The sequence below is a fragment of the Trematomus bernacchii genome, unplaced genomic scaffold, assembly GCF_902827165.1.
Source record: "Trematomus bernacchii unplaced genomic scaffold, fTreBer1.1, whole genome shotgun sequence".
Taxonomy (NCBI): domain Eukaryota; kingdom Metazoa; phylum Chordata; class Actinopteri; order Perciformes; family Nototheniidae; genus Trematomus; species Trematomus bernacchii.
This window is the reverse complement of record NW_022987689.1, coordinates 14,295,974-14,313,756: the sequence shown is the minus strand read 5'-3', so window position 1 is coordinate 14,313,756 and position 17,783 is coordinate 14,295,974. Positions and strand designations below refer to the sequence as shown.

Here is a 17,783-nt window from a genome sequence, read left to right as displayed (position 1 = left end):
TATTTGATTTAAAACCAGAATGCGATATATTCAATGAATATTTCATAAACAATAGTAAACCATGTCACTTCTGAATAACTGTACCATTTAACTAGATCAGTCTGAAGCACTGACCTACATTCAGCTCCTGTTTGAATTCAACCTTCACATTCAAAGCATTTAAAGATTGGAATACAAAGCATCTACACACACGTGGTAAAGTCTGCACATCATTGCTACCTTGATATACAGATTAGTATAGTCTGTGTCCTGATAAAGGCATGCATTTCATCTTTTTATTCAAAGCTCAGACAGATAAGCAGGGTGGAAAACCAGTTTTTATTCATTAAAAAAACATAGATTTTCACGCTGAGTGAGTTCAACAGTGCTGAGCCTGAGTGGAGGAGCCTCTGCAGGTTGCTCCGCCCCCATCAGGAGCAGGGTTATCACAGGTCCTTGTCCGAGTCTTCCTCCCCGATGCACATGCTGTCCAGGCCCCCCAGCACGACCACGACCCATCCGTCCTGGTATCTTTCGATGAGAAATTAAGGGGTTTAACCTGTTCCACTCTGAGCCTGTTTTTCAGGTCTCAGGCTCGAAAATGACATTCCCAGAACAAATGACCATATCTTCCCTTCTAAAAGGGTTAAATTAATAATCTTTTTTCTCAAAGTAATGATAAACCTGTGAGTTGGATGTAGAAGTGTCAGAATCAATATAAATGTTTTTTATTTTAAAGAAAATTCAGATTTTACATAGTAAAAAACTGTAAATTATAGTGTCCGTCCAAAAATTATTTTTTACAGATAGTGAAAACTACCCTTGGATGATGGGTTAGTAGACTAAAAGCTTTAGGAATCCAAAGTACAACATATAATAAGTACCCTGTATCAAGATTGATGCAAAACAAGTGAAATTTGACCTTTTTAGAGAGATTTAGCCAAAAACTGGGCCATCTGGGGTCATTTGGGTGGATTTGACCTATCTCTGGCCCCCCTTGCTCGATTTGGTTGGTTGACATACCCTTGTGACCGTTAGAGCCAATAGAATCGAAGGGGGAGGACAACACCCACACAAGCTGTAAAGAAAAAATGTGGGCGCTTCGCGTGTGGAAAACGAAACCAAACTGGAGGAATGTCTCCTTCTGGAGTTTGGAAACTAAAACGCAGTTGTATTGCTTATGGATTATCAGAAATAATTTCAAAGAAGGCACAGACACATAGGATGAACCTATGGATTAACTGCAGCATCGTTTTTTTATCGTTTTAATGCCATTGAAGACCACTTTTGACCAAGGTAAGCCATATTTACTTGTTTAGCTTCTTAGCTCCACATGTGATGATGTACGCTTTCGTTGATAGCGTCGCGAATGTTTATCACTGAGTGTTGAGGTGGGCACCGGTAGATTCAGTGTCTCCAGGACACTAAAAACGAGTGGTTGGCTGTGCATCTAGGATAAGTAATAAGGGAGTTATGAGTGAGTTTAAGTGCCTTTGTAGGTCCCGTTTTTTCGATCGAGGCTAATTCAGAGGCTGAGTGCTAGCATTGTGGTTTTTTTTTGAAAAAAATAATTAAAAAGATCAGTTAGCTGAGTTTCTTCCCGTTACATGGATATAACACATTCATAGTTTTATTCAATATTAAGATTCCTTAGACGTTGTTTCCTGCAAATGACGCGTTTATCCGCCCGGTACCGGGGGGAAGGTGTGAAACAGCCAAGATTAACAAAAGAACACAAATACAGAATGTAAACATGTCGGTAATGGTTTGAAAAATTATGATTATTAGTTGGTACATTTAGAAAAAGTCAACATTTTAATCAAATGTCAGACAACTCCTTTTAGTGTACAATTGCAGCTGGCTCTCGCTGATCTTTTTTTTGTTCTTTCTTTTTAGCTGCACCAGTTTATTTATCAAATGGTCTACAAACATTTCTCATCCCGTTGGAAGCCTCTTTATTTGCCCTGAGAGTGAAATATTGCATGATTAAATAGATCGGTGGAACTGTTGCATGCCCAAGTGACGCAGCTGGACAGTTCCCAAGCGGCTACCAACCTTTGATGGCACCCACCTGTCACTTGACGCATTTCCCATAATTATGTAAAACTTCTGGCCTAAATTTTATTTTTATTTTTTATTTAACCTTTATTTAACCAGATACAAACATTGAGATAAAATCTAATTTTCAATGCTGACCTGGCAAAATATTATTTAAAACTGAAAATGAACATAAAATGTTCCTTCTGCGTACATTTGTCATTCCATTTCAAAAGTCGCTAATAACACCAAAACGGCTGTAAACGTGTTTTCTCTGCAGTACAGTTGGGCCTGTGCATTGGATTGCCTTTAGATTTTGAGCCAGCCTCAAGTGGCAATTCAAGGGACTGCAGTTTTTGGCACTTATGCCTTGGCCTACTGTTTAACCCTGAAGGTTGTCGCATGGTCAAACGCCTTTCTCTCTCTCACCCATTTAATTAACAATGTTAATGTAAACAGGCCGGGACACATGAAGTAGTTAGCTTAATTTAACATAAAGACTGTAAACTGGAGGAAAAAGCTTTATCTTTAGCAAATTATTGTAATGTGATTTGCTCTGCTGTATTTACTCATGAAAAACTTCTCACCTCCTCTGAGAGTCTCTTCACAGGCCTCTCCCTGGTAGCCGGACTTACAGATGCAATCACAGGAAGTACCGCTGAGGACAGGAATGCCATTGTGCCTACATGGGGCGCAGCGGCACGAGTCGAACTGTTGCAGATACTCATCCAAGCCCCTCTCCAAGTTGGCCAGTCTCGCACCTGAATGTTCGGCAGCCGTGCTAAGGCGCACAAGCTCATAAATTGGCATGGTCTATGAACGGACAGAGATAGGAAGAGTAGAAAAGTTACTAAAATGCATATGACCACGACAGCATACGCACAAAAGCAATGTGAGATCATGAACAAAGAAATTCACAATAATGTATGTTCTGTAAGATAGCGTTATCTCAAATGATATTTCAGGTGACCTCGTATTCGATGAGTGTTGGGTTGTATTTAAGGGATGCTCCCCAGTTCCTGTAGGTGTCAGGGTTCCTGATAGCCAACAGGCCACTGCTGCTGTAGGTATTTCCCCCCTTCACCAGAGTAACAATGTCCTCAATTAGAGCAGAATCTGAGTCCTTGCCTACAATTCAAAAGAGGAGAGAAATAAAAGCTTTGATAACACTCTACTGAAACAATTTTTCATATCAGATGTCGATAGAAACAGTTCAAAATAAAGATTTTTGATGACTTACCTGCACTGAATGTTCCCTTTTTGTTGCATCCTTTCCCACCCACTTTGAAGTCTACTGAATTAGAGCCGGCGATAGGATAGCTTACACCAATAGAGCCACCAAAGCATTGCCCAGCTTGTTTACCATTAATATCTGTAAGAGTAAGTAAAGAGTATTTAATAAAGGTTACTTCACGGTACCTTTCCTATCAATTGACATATATTAAAAAAACTGTAGGGCCGACAGTACTTGAGCTTGCCATGGACGTTTTGTTGACGACAACAATGTATTCAAGGGTTCCTCCCATAGTTCCCTCTGTGACATAGTGGGTGCCAAATGTGCTGAAGAAGCGGGAGTACATCCCAAAGTCATACTGCTCCGGGAGCTCCATGAGTGAAATGTAGAAATCTTCATGAAGCATCAACTCATTACTTCTCATTTTGAAGTGGGCTGTTTGCACTTTGGAGAAAAGCCTGATGAACCCTAGGTCCTGAGGACAAAGAAAAACGTTTTTTATAGACTTTTCCTTTATATTAAGCTAAGCTAGTAGTATGGTAGCTAAGCATTCAGACTGGGGCAAAACATCGAGCTATGACTTTGTCTAAAGCAAAACAAATCCACTTACCAGTTCACAATTGACTACTTATTCGATTTCAGTCTTTCAAAAAACAAGCTGGTAGGCAGAATATGTACATTTTGGACACGACTAGGCTAGACTAGGTTTCCCTCTGTTTCCAGTCTTTATGCTAAGCTAAGCTTACTTGCTACTGGCAGTAGCTTCCACTGTGTAGCAGTGGAAAGGCATGAGAGGAATCAATCTTCTTGTCTAACTTTTGCCAAGAAAGCCAACAAGCATTTTTTCAAAATTGCTAATGCTTTGAGAAATCCGCAAACCCTGATCTCAAACATAAATAGTTAAAAAATAGTTAACTGCACTTCATGTAGAGCTTTGTCAACAGATCATACCTGACTTTTATGTTGCGTTATGTTTTTGAGAAACTCAGATTCTTGACTTGCAGTCAGTCCAACTTCCACATGATAGACCCCAACTGTGAATCCAGCGTTGGAGGAACTCATAGTTTTTCTTGCTTCCAGGACGCTCGTCATATCTTCATAGTATTCATGAGAACCCTCTGACGTAGCTTGAGCCTGAAATCAATACAACCGTCTTGTCAAAATCAAAATGTCTTAGTTCATTTATTCATTTATTAAAGACACCCCAAAAAAGTAACAACATTACAATACCACCAAATGGTAAGTATGGTAGTTGTAAGGTTTCCTGTAGTTCTTCTCGTCTTCATTGTAGTGCAGGTTCTCACAGAATGCGTCGTAAAGGAATTTCCTCCATTCACCATTATAGACATATTCACACTTTCCACCAAAGTACTTTGGGTCAAGTACATGATCCACAAAGCCTCCAGTCAAGCTGTTGTAGCTGTAGACAAAGAAGTAATTTAAATCAGTCAGTAAAGTGATATGTCCAAGATTTTAATTGAAATACATGTCTGTTAGGTTACTTTCTAATGTCAAATGAGATATTCCAATGAAGATGGCCCACGGGTGAAGGCCCTTGCATTTGAAGTATTACAAACTGAGAAAAAAATGGATCTGTGGGAAGTAAGACCCAAAAACACACCTTTAACTCTCGCCAAATAGAATAGCTCTCCAAGATTGAAGTTTAAATGGGACACATTTGTATGAATATTGGCGTAATTCTAACTATGTAGATTTAGGATGTTTTTAAGCAATTTGAGAGAGGAAGATATTGTGTTGACGATGTATTTATCCTGATGCTGTATGTTCTTATAATTTATTACAACTGTCTTAGTAAGTCATTTGCAATGCTTTAAATAAATGTTCTTCCTTTTTGATATAAAATCTAAAGAGAATAATAACACCATTATATGCATTATTTACCCCTGAGTGCCACGTTCAGCCCCAGGGATGGGTAGAAAGGTTGAACATTTGTCATCTCTCCGCCTGATTTCTTCACAGTCGTCTTCGTCAGAAAAGCCCTCGCAGTCCGACTCTCCATTGCAGCGAAGGGACTGGCTTATGCAGCGCCCTGGATACACAGAAACACAGATTTACTTATACTGGATGCACACGCAAACATAAAAAGCGTCTTCTTCTTAACAATAATATGTTGCGTTGGAGGGACTGGCCTGTTTCGTTGCAGGTGAAGCTCTCTCCGCAGTAATCTGTCAACATACACTGAGTTGTCACTGTGGGACATGCCAACTTGTCCCAGAGTGTCTCAAAGCACTCGGTGCCACCAAACTGAGAGGGCTTCTCTATGTGTCTGAAACGGACCTAAAACAGAGCCACACATTAGTTAGCATCAAAATCCCCCATGTTCATTCCTTTATCATTCATCATTGGTGTACAGACATATAGTATGCATAAACACAGAAGAATGCCACATTTTAAGGCATGACATTTTGTTCATACTGTTGCCTTTAAAAACATATAAATTCAAAAAATGTTTCCCATTATTTGTACATTACCTATAAGTAGCTATATCAAATATTTGGTATAAGGTTTTTGTTAACTTACTGATCAATCTGAAAAAAATATTTTCTCAATCGTTTGGTCTATAAAATGTCATAACAAATTTAAATGTGTCCGTTCCAGTTTCTCAAAGCAAGATGATGTCATTCAGTGTCTTGTTATGTCAGTCTAAAACCAATATGATATTAAACAGAGAAAGCAGGAAATCATCATATTTTGGATGCTGAAAACTACATGTTTGCCATGTTTCAATGGCAAAAAAAGGTTACTTGCGTTAAAATTGGTTGATATGTTTATTCCGTACAAGAAATGGAGCTGGTAGATTTTGTTTAGACATATAAGGATATCTGTTTTATCTCTGTTTCCAGTCTTTATGCTAAGCTAACCATACTGGCTGTTGGTAGTAGCTTTCTTATATGCACTAATTGACAGACATAAGAGGTAGTAATCTTCTTGTCTGAATCAGCAAAAATGCATTCAAGTAACAAATGTATTGCAATCAAATGAGTTTGCAAATGGTTTTTTTCCGTGGATCGACTCATAGTTGCAACTTTAATGTACAATGGGTTCTGGCAGCTTCAAATTTTGGAGCAGCATTGTAAAATTAAGGCCGACTTGTATTGACCTTATTAGAGCAGATGTGCTGTTTTAGGATAATAATTTCACCCTTTGGACCCATTGATCATCTCATCCAAATATTACTGATCTGAGCTACCAAACAGAAAACTGTGTCAACACTAGAGTTTAAGCTTCACTATTGCCAGGTATTGCACAAGCCACTCATAATATGTAATACCAATTTGTATACAACATTTTTGCATGACTTATTAATTAATGTATTGAGAAAACAACATTACCTTTTGTTCTGTGCAGGAGTTACATGGAGTCCAGGATGACCATCTCCCGAGTTTACAGTTGATGGGATTTGGTTTGTTGACAGCTCTGGCACTCCTTGTCGCAGCCAAACTGTCACCCCAAAAGCACTTTTATTATCTCAGTTCCTCCTCTTATATCCATGGAATATATTAAACCACTACCAAGATGTAATCAAGTGAATGTAAGATATATTAAAGGGAGGAATACTGCACCTTTCATCAGCAGTTGTCCATGGCGTCCTGGATGCACTCACAGCTGGGCTCAAATGTAAAGCAAGATGCAGCGTGCATAAAGTCAGGAGTAAATTAAAATATCTCTCCATGCTGCAAATGAGTAGCTAGTCCTTAGGATTAAAATACCACATCCAAAAACAGCCGTTGTTTTGTGACTTCTCTTCACTGCAGTCTTGACCAACCACAGTGAATGATTGATGAAGAGTAAACATGTGCTCTTACAACAGTTGGGAATGTTTTTTTTGTATTAATCTATAACCCCAGAAAACACTTATATAAAGCCAGAACATGGCGTCCCAATATGAACAAAATATACACTTTTGATGTAGGCTAACAACAGCAAAACTATTTAATACACCTCAAACTGTAACACAAACGTTTTCCTTTTTACAATATCTGCAGTAAAGAATATCATTTATTGTTTTAAATGAGATTATTATTTTCATGATTATTTGTATTGAGAATACTATTATTAAAAAAGAAAAAACAGTGGCGCTGCCTCTTTGCACTACTACGTGACGTCGAGTTCTGATTTCTCAATTAAACGGCACGAACGCGCACGTCATCAGGTCACGCGCAGCAGGTACGTTCCAGGTGCGTCTCGCAGCATTGCTTTCAAATTGTTTGTTTTTGCTGCCTGTTTGTTTCTTCTCATGATTTCTCAACGAAGCCGACAGCTTCCACGTTACCTCATTTTTGACCGCTTTCCAACGGTGACAAGCTGAACAGGGATGCACAAAACGAGCTACAATGGAAGAGGTGACTTTTAAAGATATTTTTGTGAATTTACTCGAACAACGTTCAAAGATAGCTTCATTTAAGAAGCATACCATGGTATAGGCTAACTGTTACCTCATGTTGGTTCACGCACATTACAAAACAATGTATCATTCACTTCTAGTGGTGTCTAGCTATAATCAACAGATAGTTTGGGGTGTCTTGGCCCAGTTTCTCAAAGATATCAGTCTCCATTCCCAAACGATGGCTGCAAATACAATTTATTTTGTGGTGCTTACAGTATTTAAAAATATTGCATTAGAAAATCAACAGCATCATATTCTTTTAGAATAACATTTAAACATGGAGAAATATAAGATAAATGTGGGCTGCCTTTAACAAAAGAAGAAAACTCAATCAAAACATTGATTTACAAGTGTTCTTCCCTCTGTTTTTTGGTTCTTTGTTTACAATGGAGGCACGTTTTTTCAGAAATTCAAGGTAAAACAAACAGAATAATGAATATATAAAATGGTAATGATTGTGGTTTAATTGTTCCCTTATTAAGTCAATGTATTAGTCTTGTTCTATCCACCTAACTGTTTAAACCCTAAACATATTCATTTTAGAATCATCCCCATACATACACACACATACAGATCACCTTTCCTGTCTTTTTAAAATATATTTATAGTTATTTCCATTGTTGTTTTTTATTATTTTGTACATTATATTGGGTTAAAGGCAGAAATCATGGAGAGAGATATTTCAAAAACCCCATCATGTAAATCCAAAACTAAGTAATTATGTGAGATGTTTTTTGTAATTTTGGTAAACCAACCCTTAAATGATGTTGTGCCAACATGCCAGCATTGGGGTTTGCTACCATAAATAATAATGTAAGTACATTTCCTGTGAAAGTAGTCATATTTCTATTAATCTAATTATTCATGATTCTTTTTCTCTTTTTTTCCAATGGAGGGACCGAGCGGTTTCAAAGCTCTGAGGGCCAAGTTTCAGGAAGAGGCCCTCTTGGCTCAATCCAGACCTAGTCGCCCAGCTGTTGCAGAGAAACCCAAATACCTTCCACCTTCCGGAGGACACTTCAGCTCTTTGGTCAGCAGTATTAATATTGCTGTGGAAAACAAGCCCCCAGTTCCCCGGGTCATATTCAGAGATGGGCTGCGGGCATCTGGAGGTAAGCGACCTATATCCTTTCCACCACAGCCTCAGCAGACCTTCCCCTCATCCCAGCCGACTAATGGAGAGGCAACAATAAGGCATTCCAACAAAGACAGACACATGGCTCTGGTGCTTCCTCTCCTGCATGCAAAAGAGAAAAAGACAGAACCGCCGGTCAAAAAGGAGCACAAACTGGAACCAGAGCCAGAGAAAGAAGTACCGCCACGAACAAAAATCAAGAAGAAAGGTTTGCTGCTTCCTTTCAAGTCAACTAAAGCTTCAAAGATCAGTGCAGAAAATGGAAATGAGCCTATGCATGCTGATTTGACCATCAGACCCTCCAGTGCTCCTGGTGAGTTGCCCTCCTTGGAAAGACAAACCATAGAAGATGGGCTTTACCTCCCAAGCGACCAATCAACCGCCGAGTACCCCCTGTCCAGCCCCGATATCCCAATCACCCCTCCTTCTGCAGAGTCAAGTGTCGACTCCGAAAATACATTTATGAGCACCTTGGAGAAAGCCAAGAAGAGGTTTTCACGCAAGCAGATGTTGATCTCTGTTAAAGCTAAGAGCTGGCGTTCCCCTGACTACGCCTTGAGAGACAAGGCGTTTTCTTCGCCGCCAAATAACTTGGTGGAACCTGAACTACCCATACCCTCTCCCGTCTATCTTCCACACCTGGCTTGCTTATCGGCCCGGCCGTTCTTCAAAGCAGACTACTCACCACACAGTAAGTTACATTCAGAACCATTTTTTGTCCACGTCAGACACCCATTTCATCCTATACTAGTTTCTCGATAAGATATCTAATGTGTTTGTGATATTGTCTTTCCCAATGGCTAGAGTATGCTAGAAATAAGCAGTTTGGCAGAGATAAAACTCTTCCCCATGTCAAGACTGGTGAACCTCATCCAACCTTTGCCCCTCGAAAGGAGCCTCTGCCTGACTCGATGTCACTGGGTCCATTGCCCAAAAAGCCCCCCAGACCTCAATTTGTGGATCTCAGCTGTTACCATCGACCCACAGTTAACGGTTTGTTAACTTTTCTTCATTTCTGTTTCTTTTTCTTCTCCATTTCAGTAGCTGTGCTTCATTTTAATATTATTTCCCCCAACCCCCCTTTTGTGGCTGACGGACTGAAGACTATATTGGCAAAAAGTTTGATTTCACTTTGACATCGCTCACTGTGTGTATTCAGTGCTGCGGTTTACATTATACTTTCTTGTGGTTAGGCTGAACATCTGTTCAAATGCTGATCTTGGTTTCTTATTATAGAGGTGTCACCAGGTCTGAGCCAAGCACCAAGCGCAGAGCCAAAGGCCAAGCACCCATCCATCTCCCAGTCTGTGCTCGACGCTCCAGAGTTTCCAGACTTTGAGATTTCTGAGATTGAAACGCCAGACGGTGGAGCTGTTGACATTTCTGCGCTAGAACTGGAGGCCTTAGACTTAGTCAGCACTGAACTTCCTGTGCCAGATGACTTCGGGGTCGCTGATTACGAGGATCCACAAACTCAATTATTAATGTGCGGTCCTGTAGAGCCCTTTATGAGCACCACCGTCCAAGATCTGAACCTCGGCAGTCTAAACATAATGCCTCTTGATCCGGCCAGCTTCCCTGAACCAATAAACCTCCCAGAGTTCCCAGACTCTGCCGTGTCAGAGCAGTGGTCTCAGAGCGAGGAGGTGTTCATGGATCCTCTTTCAAGCACTAAAGCTGACCAGACTGATCCGGGAGATGCTGAGTCCAACTCTGCTGTGCAGGAAACAGTCAATAGTAACCACGCAGCATTGTATGATGGGAGTCAACCACATCCCGAGTGAGTTTTATTCTACTTTCAATCACATTCTGATAACATTTCCTGTTTGTTCAATCTGGTTGTTTTGCTTCCTCTAGTGTATTTTCACAGGACGGTTACTATGAAGCGTGCGATAATGTGTACGAGGATGTCGAGAACATCAACAAATTCAGCTTCGGCCAGAACTCGCGCAAATTTAAAGCGGGACTGAAGAGTAAGAATGTTTACTTATTACGGTATTTCTTCCTGATACAAGTGCTTTTCGCAGATCATTATTGTCCCTGTTTAACTTGTTTGTTCACCATTTTTACAGATCCATACGTTAACCGTGCGACGGTAACTCCTTTTCTTAAATATCATCTATCTTTTATTGAGTACGTTTATGAAGAACAATATGTGGCAAATCAAAAAATAATCTTTTATTTTCAGAAAGAGGAGGCGCCTCATCATTTATGGCAGCGGAATCCATGGTATGTATTCTTTTAAACATACAGTACAAGTCTTGTGTTTTATCTTTAAAAAAATTGGCCAGCCATTGATTTTTGTCTTACTGTTGTAGGGGTAGTTTGCCACGAGAACCCTCTCACCCGAGCTTTATTCATGCCCACAGGTATGTCAGAAATATCCCCTCTCATACAGCCATATACTTGTTCCCTCTGTTTACACATCGGAAAAACCTTAGTTTTTTCTAATTCAGTTATTTTTTACTGGAATGTGGTTCCATTTATATTCAGGTGGAACATGTTATCTTTATGTAAAATGAGTTTTCTTTGAGGCCATTGAACAGTCTGATTTGTTTTCAGTAAAGAACGCAACAGCCCTAACACAGCTGAACATAAAGAACAGAAGAAGAGGGAAAAGCAGCGACTGGAGAAGGAGAAAAAGGAGATAAAAGAGAGGGAGAAGAAGGAAAATGAAATGAAAAAGAAGTTCAAAGTAAGTTAGGCAAATACTCAACTGATAAAAAGTACTTTTAGTCTTGTAGAGCTTTCTAAACTGCTTCTGGGAGGCCCTTAATGGTCCGTTTTTAACTTGCTCATATTCCATCCTGCATTTTAAAGAAACGTTTTAGTATCACAATGATAAAATGAAAAAGTATGACATTACTGAAACGTGTCTCTTTAGGTGACCGGTGAAGAGAAGGCCATGTACCACGTCAAGGCGATGGTGGCTAGCAAGGTTCACAAGAATGACCTCCCAGTTCAGAAAGGAGACACTGTTTGCATCATTCGCACCACCAACTGCCCCAAAGGCAAATGGTTAGCCCGAGACACTAACCACAAATGTGAGTTTGTACACATACTGTTGATTTTTTCCCCCCCCCGATAGATCGCAATAATCAAAACAAGGATTTGAGATATTGTGATTCATTGATGTTGATAAAAGGTTCAGTCACATGATTTGACCTGCACTAGTCTAAGCATGTGTAAACTTGAGTTGAATCTTGAACTGAAAGCAGGCTAAAAGTAATGTTTCTTTACATAAAAGTAAAGAGATTTTTCAAAATGAACATCACAGTTTCAGTTGTTTCTCTTTCCTTGGTATTGCAGATGGTTATATTTCCGTGATGAACGTAGAACTAAATATCAAAGAGATGCTGGAACTTGGTAAGAAGGCCCACGCAGCTGGACGAGGGGGCAACCTGGAAGCAGACACAATCAGCATTGGGAGCAGGTGCTGGATACTGCGCTGATAAACATGCTTTCTAAAAAGATTTGTAACCATGCCGATTCTCACAAGTATATCAGCGTGGGGTTGTGTAATGATATAGCCTGTGACATAAGATTTTCAACTGCATAATTACTCTGTAGCTATGTCAGATTGACAATAAAGAACCTTGAACCTTGATGTCTAATAACTCTTTTCTTTGTTTTGCAGATCATCTGGTCACCTTGTACTAACAAGCAGTTGTAAGTATAAGCCTCTGCACAAAAGAAATATTGAAGGGATATTTGACATCTTTTAAGTATGAGGTACTTTCCATATTCAGTGCATTTCCTACAGAAGACACCCCTACTGTAGTTTGGACTCTGAATATCACACAGGATCAAAGCAATGTTCTGTGCAACGGGAGCACCAGCAAAATGTATTTGAACTTTCTAAAAAAAGGCTGCCAAATAAAGAAAAATCGATATCAGTTTTAGTGTAAATATTTTCACCGCTCGACTTATAGCTCTTTCTGGTGGGGAACTGAAGCCGTTATCTATGCTCTCTCCAAAGCCACCAGTCTCCTTTGACAAAAGACCCTCCAGAACACAGAAGTTCCTGGTCTACTGCTGCCTTGATCGCTTAGTTAATTTATGTAATTACGTGATGTTGGTTCATCTGAACTTGGTCTTAAAGAACACCTAAAATCACACAATAACCGAGACTAACCGCTAGAGGCAGTGGTAGACTATCAACTTTCAAGTCTGGAGAGGTAAAGTAAGTGTTTCTGTCAACGGGGTCTGCTGGCTTTCGAGAGAGCATAGACATAAACTGTAAAGCTATCTGACGGCAAGCAAAGTGGTGAAAATGTTCTTAACGTCCTGTAGCTACACGTACTGTATCCTTTTACATAGGTAGACTTTTCCTTTTAGGTGACTAAAATAAGTGGTACTTTTGTCTGCTTTTTGAAACCGGGGTGTGCTGACCACCATAGGTAAAAGAGTGACTACAGATAAGTATCTCTCACAACCCTACTTCAACACATCCTAGCTTTCCCTTCAGGCTTTATGATTCAGTTCATATTTGACAGCTTGTGCGGTCACCTCTAACCCTACTTTTACATGAGCTTCTTCAACATCTCAAAAGCACTGTATCCTTATAAATACATCAAGTTAACTGGTTGATTTCATGTATGGACTGTTAAATGATGGAGAACAGTTACACAGAGGTTACTGGATACTACCTAAGACCAGCGCAACACAATACTTGGCCTTAATTACTTAAAGTTAGTGTAGTTTCCTTCAGCTTGACAGCCGTGTGTTGTTTTATGATTGTGAAGGAGTTCCATGTCAGCTGGGGTTTTTAGTTTCTACCCTGCCTTACATCTATCATCAGTATTCACACCAAACTAATGTGTTTCCCACAGTCACAGATGACAGTGAGGAGTGGGCATGTGAAGACGAGACCCTCTCCCCCGTCAATGAGGGCCAGTAAGTAATGTCCTCTACTGTGGTGTAAAGTTGCTTTTGAATCAGTGTTTTCTAAGAAAGACGGAAACCATTGACCACATCAGAGTGCCTTTAAGTCATTCCCTTTGAAAGATGGGATTTCATTCATGTGGCGGGTATTTTTCTTCCTCTTCTTTCTGCATAGTTCCTTTCCCCATCAGACGTTCGCACTGCCCGAGATGTGTGAGTACATTTTTATATCCGGTCTAAGTGAAAACATGAGAACAGAACATGGGTTTCTCAACCTTCTGGTTTTAAGGGAAATGGAAGCTCTGCCTGTGGTTGTTTTATTTGAGGCATTGATGTATGGCAGACTGTAACATGCCTCCTGATGTACATTTACCATGTGGCTCCCTCCCTCCCTTACCCCCCCCCCCCCCCCCCCCCCTCTGCCCTTCATGTGTTCCCTTTGACAGCATGCGACTATGTGAGCGCCCATCACACTCTGAGCGTTGCCAACCTGGAGGACCTACACACACAGTGAGTCTCACACACAGGTGTCAAAGCAGATACCTTGGCATGTTTGTTTTGCCTAACAATGTATACATTAACCTTTGTACACCCCCCTCTTCCTAAGGCAGTGAATGTGTACATATGATGTATTTCGACTAATGGATAAACCATATAAAAATAAAATCCTGTTCTGAACATGGGACTTTTATTTAACACAATAATAAAAAGGTGACTAATATATATTCTGTAATTTCCCCTAAAAATATCAAACCCTTTGAAACTCATGAAGAACTCTAGCTACATGAGTCATATTTCGGGAGGGGGTGTTTTACCTTTAAAGATGAAACATGCTGTGTAAATTACACCGAAAGGTTTTTGATTGTTCTATGTCCCCCAGTTGAAGGGGGTTGGTGGTAGAGTTCAGAGGGTTTTGTTGGGTTCAGAATTCCAGAAAAGACAGACAATTTCTAAGTTTAACTATTTATTGTAAAGAGAGCAAAAGATATATATCACTTGGCCAAGGACTCGTCACGTCTTTGGAAATCACAGGCAGCAAAGCTGTAATCTGTAACCACCATATCCGTAAAGAGCCTCGAACCTCGTGCGACAATACATTTTATTACACAGGGCGTTGCCCGTACATTTATGATTGGTCAAGACTAGCTGAAGAGATACCGCGGTTTAGACTTGGTTCTCTTTGGTTGGTGCACAGACTCAGACAAGAGTCTCTTGGCAACACGATCCTCCAATCAGCATTCGGCCGGCTGGCGAAATCCGTCCCTACTCTGTCTCTATCATACGTAATTTGTTTTCGTTAACGTTTCTTCAGATATAGTGGAAAACCATAATGTTGCTTCCTAGCTTTGCGTGGGAGTGCGGCTCCCATACAAGTCAAGGCCGGTGCGATGTGCTGTTCTGACTACCTCTTTGTATTCTCTCAGTCTCTGCACTCCACCTTGCTACTTTCAATATTGCAAGCTAAACACTTTCTCATGTGACTTTTCCCTTCGTTCCTATCCTGCCCATCAAAACTGGGGGGGGGGGGGCGTGTGTGTGTGTGATTGACTCTATTTATTCCAAAGTCACAGCCACATAAATGAGCACAATAAGCTTATAATGTAATAATAAGAATCAGTCTTTCTTATGTTATATACAAATAGCCTCCACAGTTCTTATAAGTTATTGTTCTATAAATAAAAGTAAAGTTAAAAGATATGTTTCATAGTTAATTCCATTCCAATAATATAATAATAAGTTAATGTGTTCAAATTAAAAAAAAAACAGTCGGAATCAGAAACAAATGACAAAAATAAGCAGGATATCGGCACATTTGAAAAGCTGAAACCAGCAGATGTTTAAAATGTTTGCTTGAAAGATTATCAATTATATTTTTCAAGTCATATAGTGCCTCAAACAAATACTTCCATACCCTGTTAAATTGATTAGTCTATATTGTTATAGTGACACTATATCTTTTCTATGATTAATAATATAACAAATCTTCAGGTCACTGTATTGGATTGTGATATAATGTATAGGTGTGCCATGCCCCCTATAGGCTACTAATGAGTATGAACATAGTTATCCAAGTCCTATCACTTTCTTGTCTTTCACCATAAGGACGAGACATGACGCCCTGCAGAAACTAGCCATCTTCTTTCAACACAGCAAAGAGGAATTTGATGACATTCCTGATGGCGGCGGAGTGACCCCTACAAAGTACAGTATTCTCATATTCATGACCTCAACAATATCTTAAAAGTCATCCAAATCTGCAACCAACAACATCGTTAATAATATCAAAATGTTTTCTCAAAACATATTTTCATTTTTCCTTTTTATCCCTTCTATCCTGTGCAAAGTGCTGAGCCACCAAGTAAGTTCAGAGTTGAATTTGTTCCATGACCCCTCTGTTTGTCACCACTCGTGTCACTCTCACTGATATTGGTGCAGCTAAGTGCAGGGTACTTAGACATCTCTTTGAGGGCTCCACAGTCAGGTTATCTTGCAGGAGGACATTTATCTGACTCCTGTAACCGGGAGACGTGCTGCGGCGCGGTTCAAAGTTAACGTGCCATTTTGTATCTGCTCCTCTTTTTACCCAGACTTCTTGTGTGCTGTCGAGGAGCCTCCGTATCCGTAAGTGTTGACGGCTTTCCTTCTTATCAGCAAAATGAAGCTTGTAGATTTTCCCAAAGGAGCGCAGCCAATTATTCGGGAGGCTTGGCATTCTCCTGGTGAACTCTGACGACCCTTCATGTTTTGGTCTGACAGGGAACAGGAGGTTGACTTCACAGAGCTGGAGATCCTTTCTCCCCCTCTGCTGTATGCTGACACCTTCTGAGTACCACATCGCCAAATGAAGGAATGTATCAAACTCAAAATATATAATTCACTCAAGAAATGTGGTACCATGATTCATATTTTTTTTAATATGTGTTTCCTCTGCAGTGAAGAAAAAGAAACGATCGTGAATGGAGCCGCTGCTGTTACTGTATTATAATTCTTATCACACGTTTTTGTTGAGTTTGTCTATTTCACAATATGTTCTTCAGTTCTCTTGGAACTGTTATTAATTCACAAATTGAATCATTGCACTTCATCCAAAGAGTGATGACATAAAGTAACTCCTCACTTGTACATTTAGGGATTTATTTGTAAATGTGTTCTTTGCATTTTGATGTCTTGTTTTGTTTGTTACATCCAATTAAAAATGTGTTATTGATTCACGCTTTTGATTACATTTTTACCCTCATTGAAACAGACTGCTGGATAAATCCAATGCATTAAGTGCTCCTGTACACCTGCACGAGTGAGTCCTGGAACATGGAAATTAGTTAGCTTCCTTGCACTCTTGGTTCCATTTTTAAATAGGTTTTTGGTTTGATTGCTGAAATAAGGTCTGCGGTTATGACAAGTTTAAAAGATGTACACTTAACGGTCGCCTATTATGCAAAATCCACTTCTCTACATCAACATGTGTCCCCTCTGTGTAAAGAGATTCTGAAAGTGTCAGGAACAAAGATCTCTCTCTTTTTGTCCTGATCCATTTATATAAAAACCTGTCTGAAAATGAGCTGATCAGATTTTGGCCACTTTATGTCATAACGTTTTCTTGGCTTGTGTAACCATAAGCCAATCATCAACCAAGGTAACCCCCCCCCCCCCCCCCCACCTTATCACCTGAATCTCCTCCTAGAGCACCATTGTGTTCTTTTTAACCAAATATCTCTCAGAGGGGTGTGGGGAGGGGCTCCTTATTTTCATCTAAAGTAACAGACAGAGAATCAGCACTTTTGAAACAGGGCTGAAACAGAGGGGATTATGGGATGCTGCAATGATCTGTTTGGTGTTTGGAGCCAAGCACTTCAGAGACATGTTTTGTATATATGCGACACCTATAATATATTGATGCAAAAGAGTATACAGTAATAGGATTATATTTTATTTTATATTTTCACCTTATTTTTCAATATTAAAAAGTCCATTGGGCTTAGATTTGACCCTATGCTCTTATTCTCGGTTATTTCTCATTGTTCTGGGCTGACGTTGCTTTGTGAAATCCCCGTGTGTGTGTGTGTGTGTGGGGAGAAGCTACCATATGGCATTAATTGAAAGGGGAG

The 17,783-nt window shown here is 39.9% G+C and overlaps 2 protein-coding genes across 2 annotated transcripts; one reads left to right on the top strand and one right to left on the bottom strand.

The window, feature by feature from the left end:
- Positions 1-297: 297 nt before the first annotated feature.
- On the bottom strand, positions 298-7,046 carry c8a (complement component 8, alpha polypeptide). Its single transcript, XM_034137230.1, has 11 exons — positions 6,835-7,046; positions 6,604-6,712; positions 5,401-5,548; positions 5,153-5,300; positions 4,481-4,670; positions 4,202-4,384; positions 3,485-3,725; positions 3,257-3,388; positions 2,987-3,144; positions 2,604-2,829; positions 298-510 (listed from the first exon to the last, which is right to left on the bottom strand). The coding sequence occupies exons 1-11, from the start codon at positions 6,942-6,944 to the stop codon at positions 359-361; spliced, it is 1,797 nt and encodes a 598-aa protein (XP_033993121.1). The 5' UTR covers positions 6,945-7,046; the 3' UTR covers positions 298-358.
- A 398-nt stretch (positions 7,047-7,444) lies between these two features.
- On the top strand, positions 7,445-16,887 carry si:ch211-188c16.1 (uncharacterized protein LOC562677 homolog). Its single transcript, XM_034137250.1, has 20 exons — positions 7,445-7,614; positions 8,554-9,484; positions 9,598-9,786; positions 10,030-10,573; positions 10,651-10,766; positions 10,866-10,888; positions 10,982-11,022; positions 11,112-11,162; positions 11,356-11,488; positions 11,678-11,837; positions 12,103-12,226; positions 12,431-12,462; positions 13,626-13,689; positions 13,853-13,890; positions 14,124-14,187; positions 15,781-15,879; positions 16,023-16,036; positions 16,266-16,299; positions 16,435-16,525; positions 16,612-16,887. The coding sequence occupies exons 1-19, from the start codon at positions 7,606-7,608 to the stop codon at positions 16,502-16,504; spliced, it is 2,736 nt and encodes a 911-aa protein (XP_033993141.1). The 5' UTR covers positions 7,445-7,605; the 3' UTR covers positions 16,505-16,525; positions 16,612-16,887.
- The last annotated feature ends 896 nt before the right edge of the window (positions 16,888-17,783 follow it).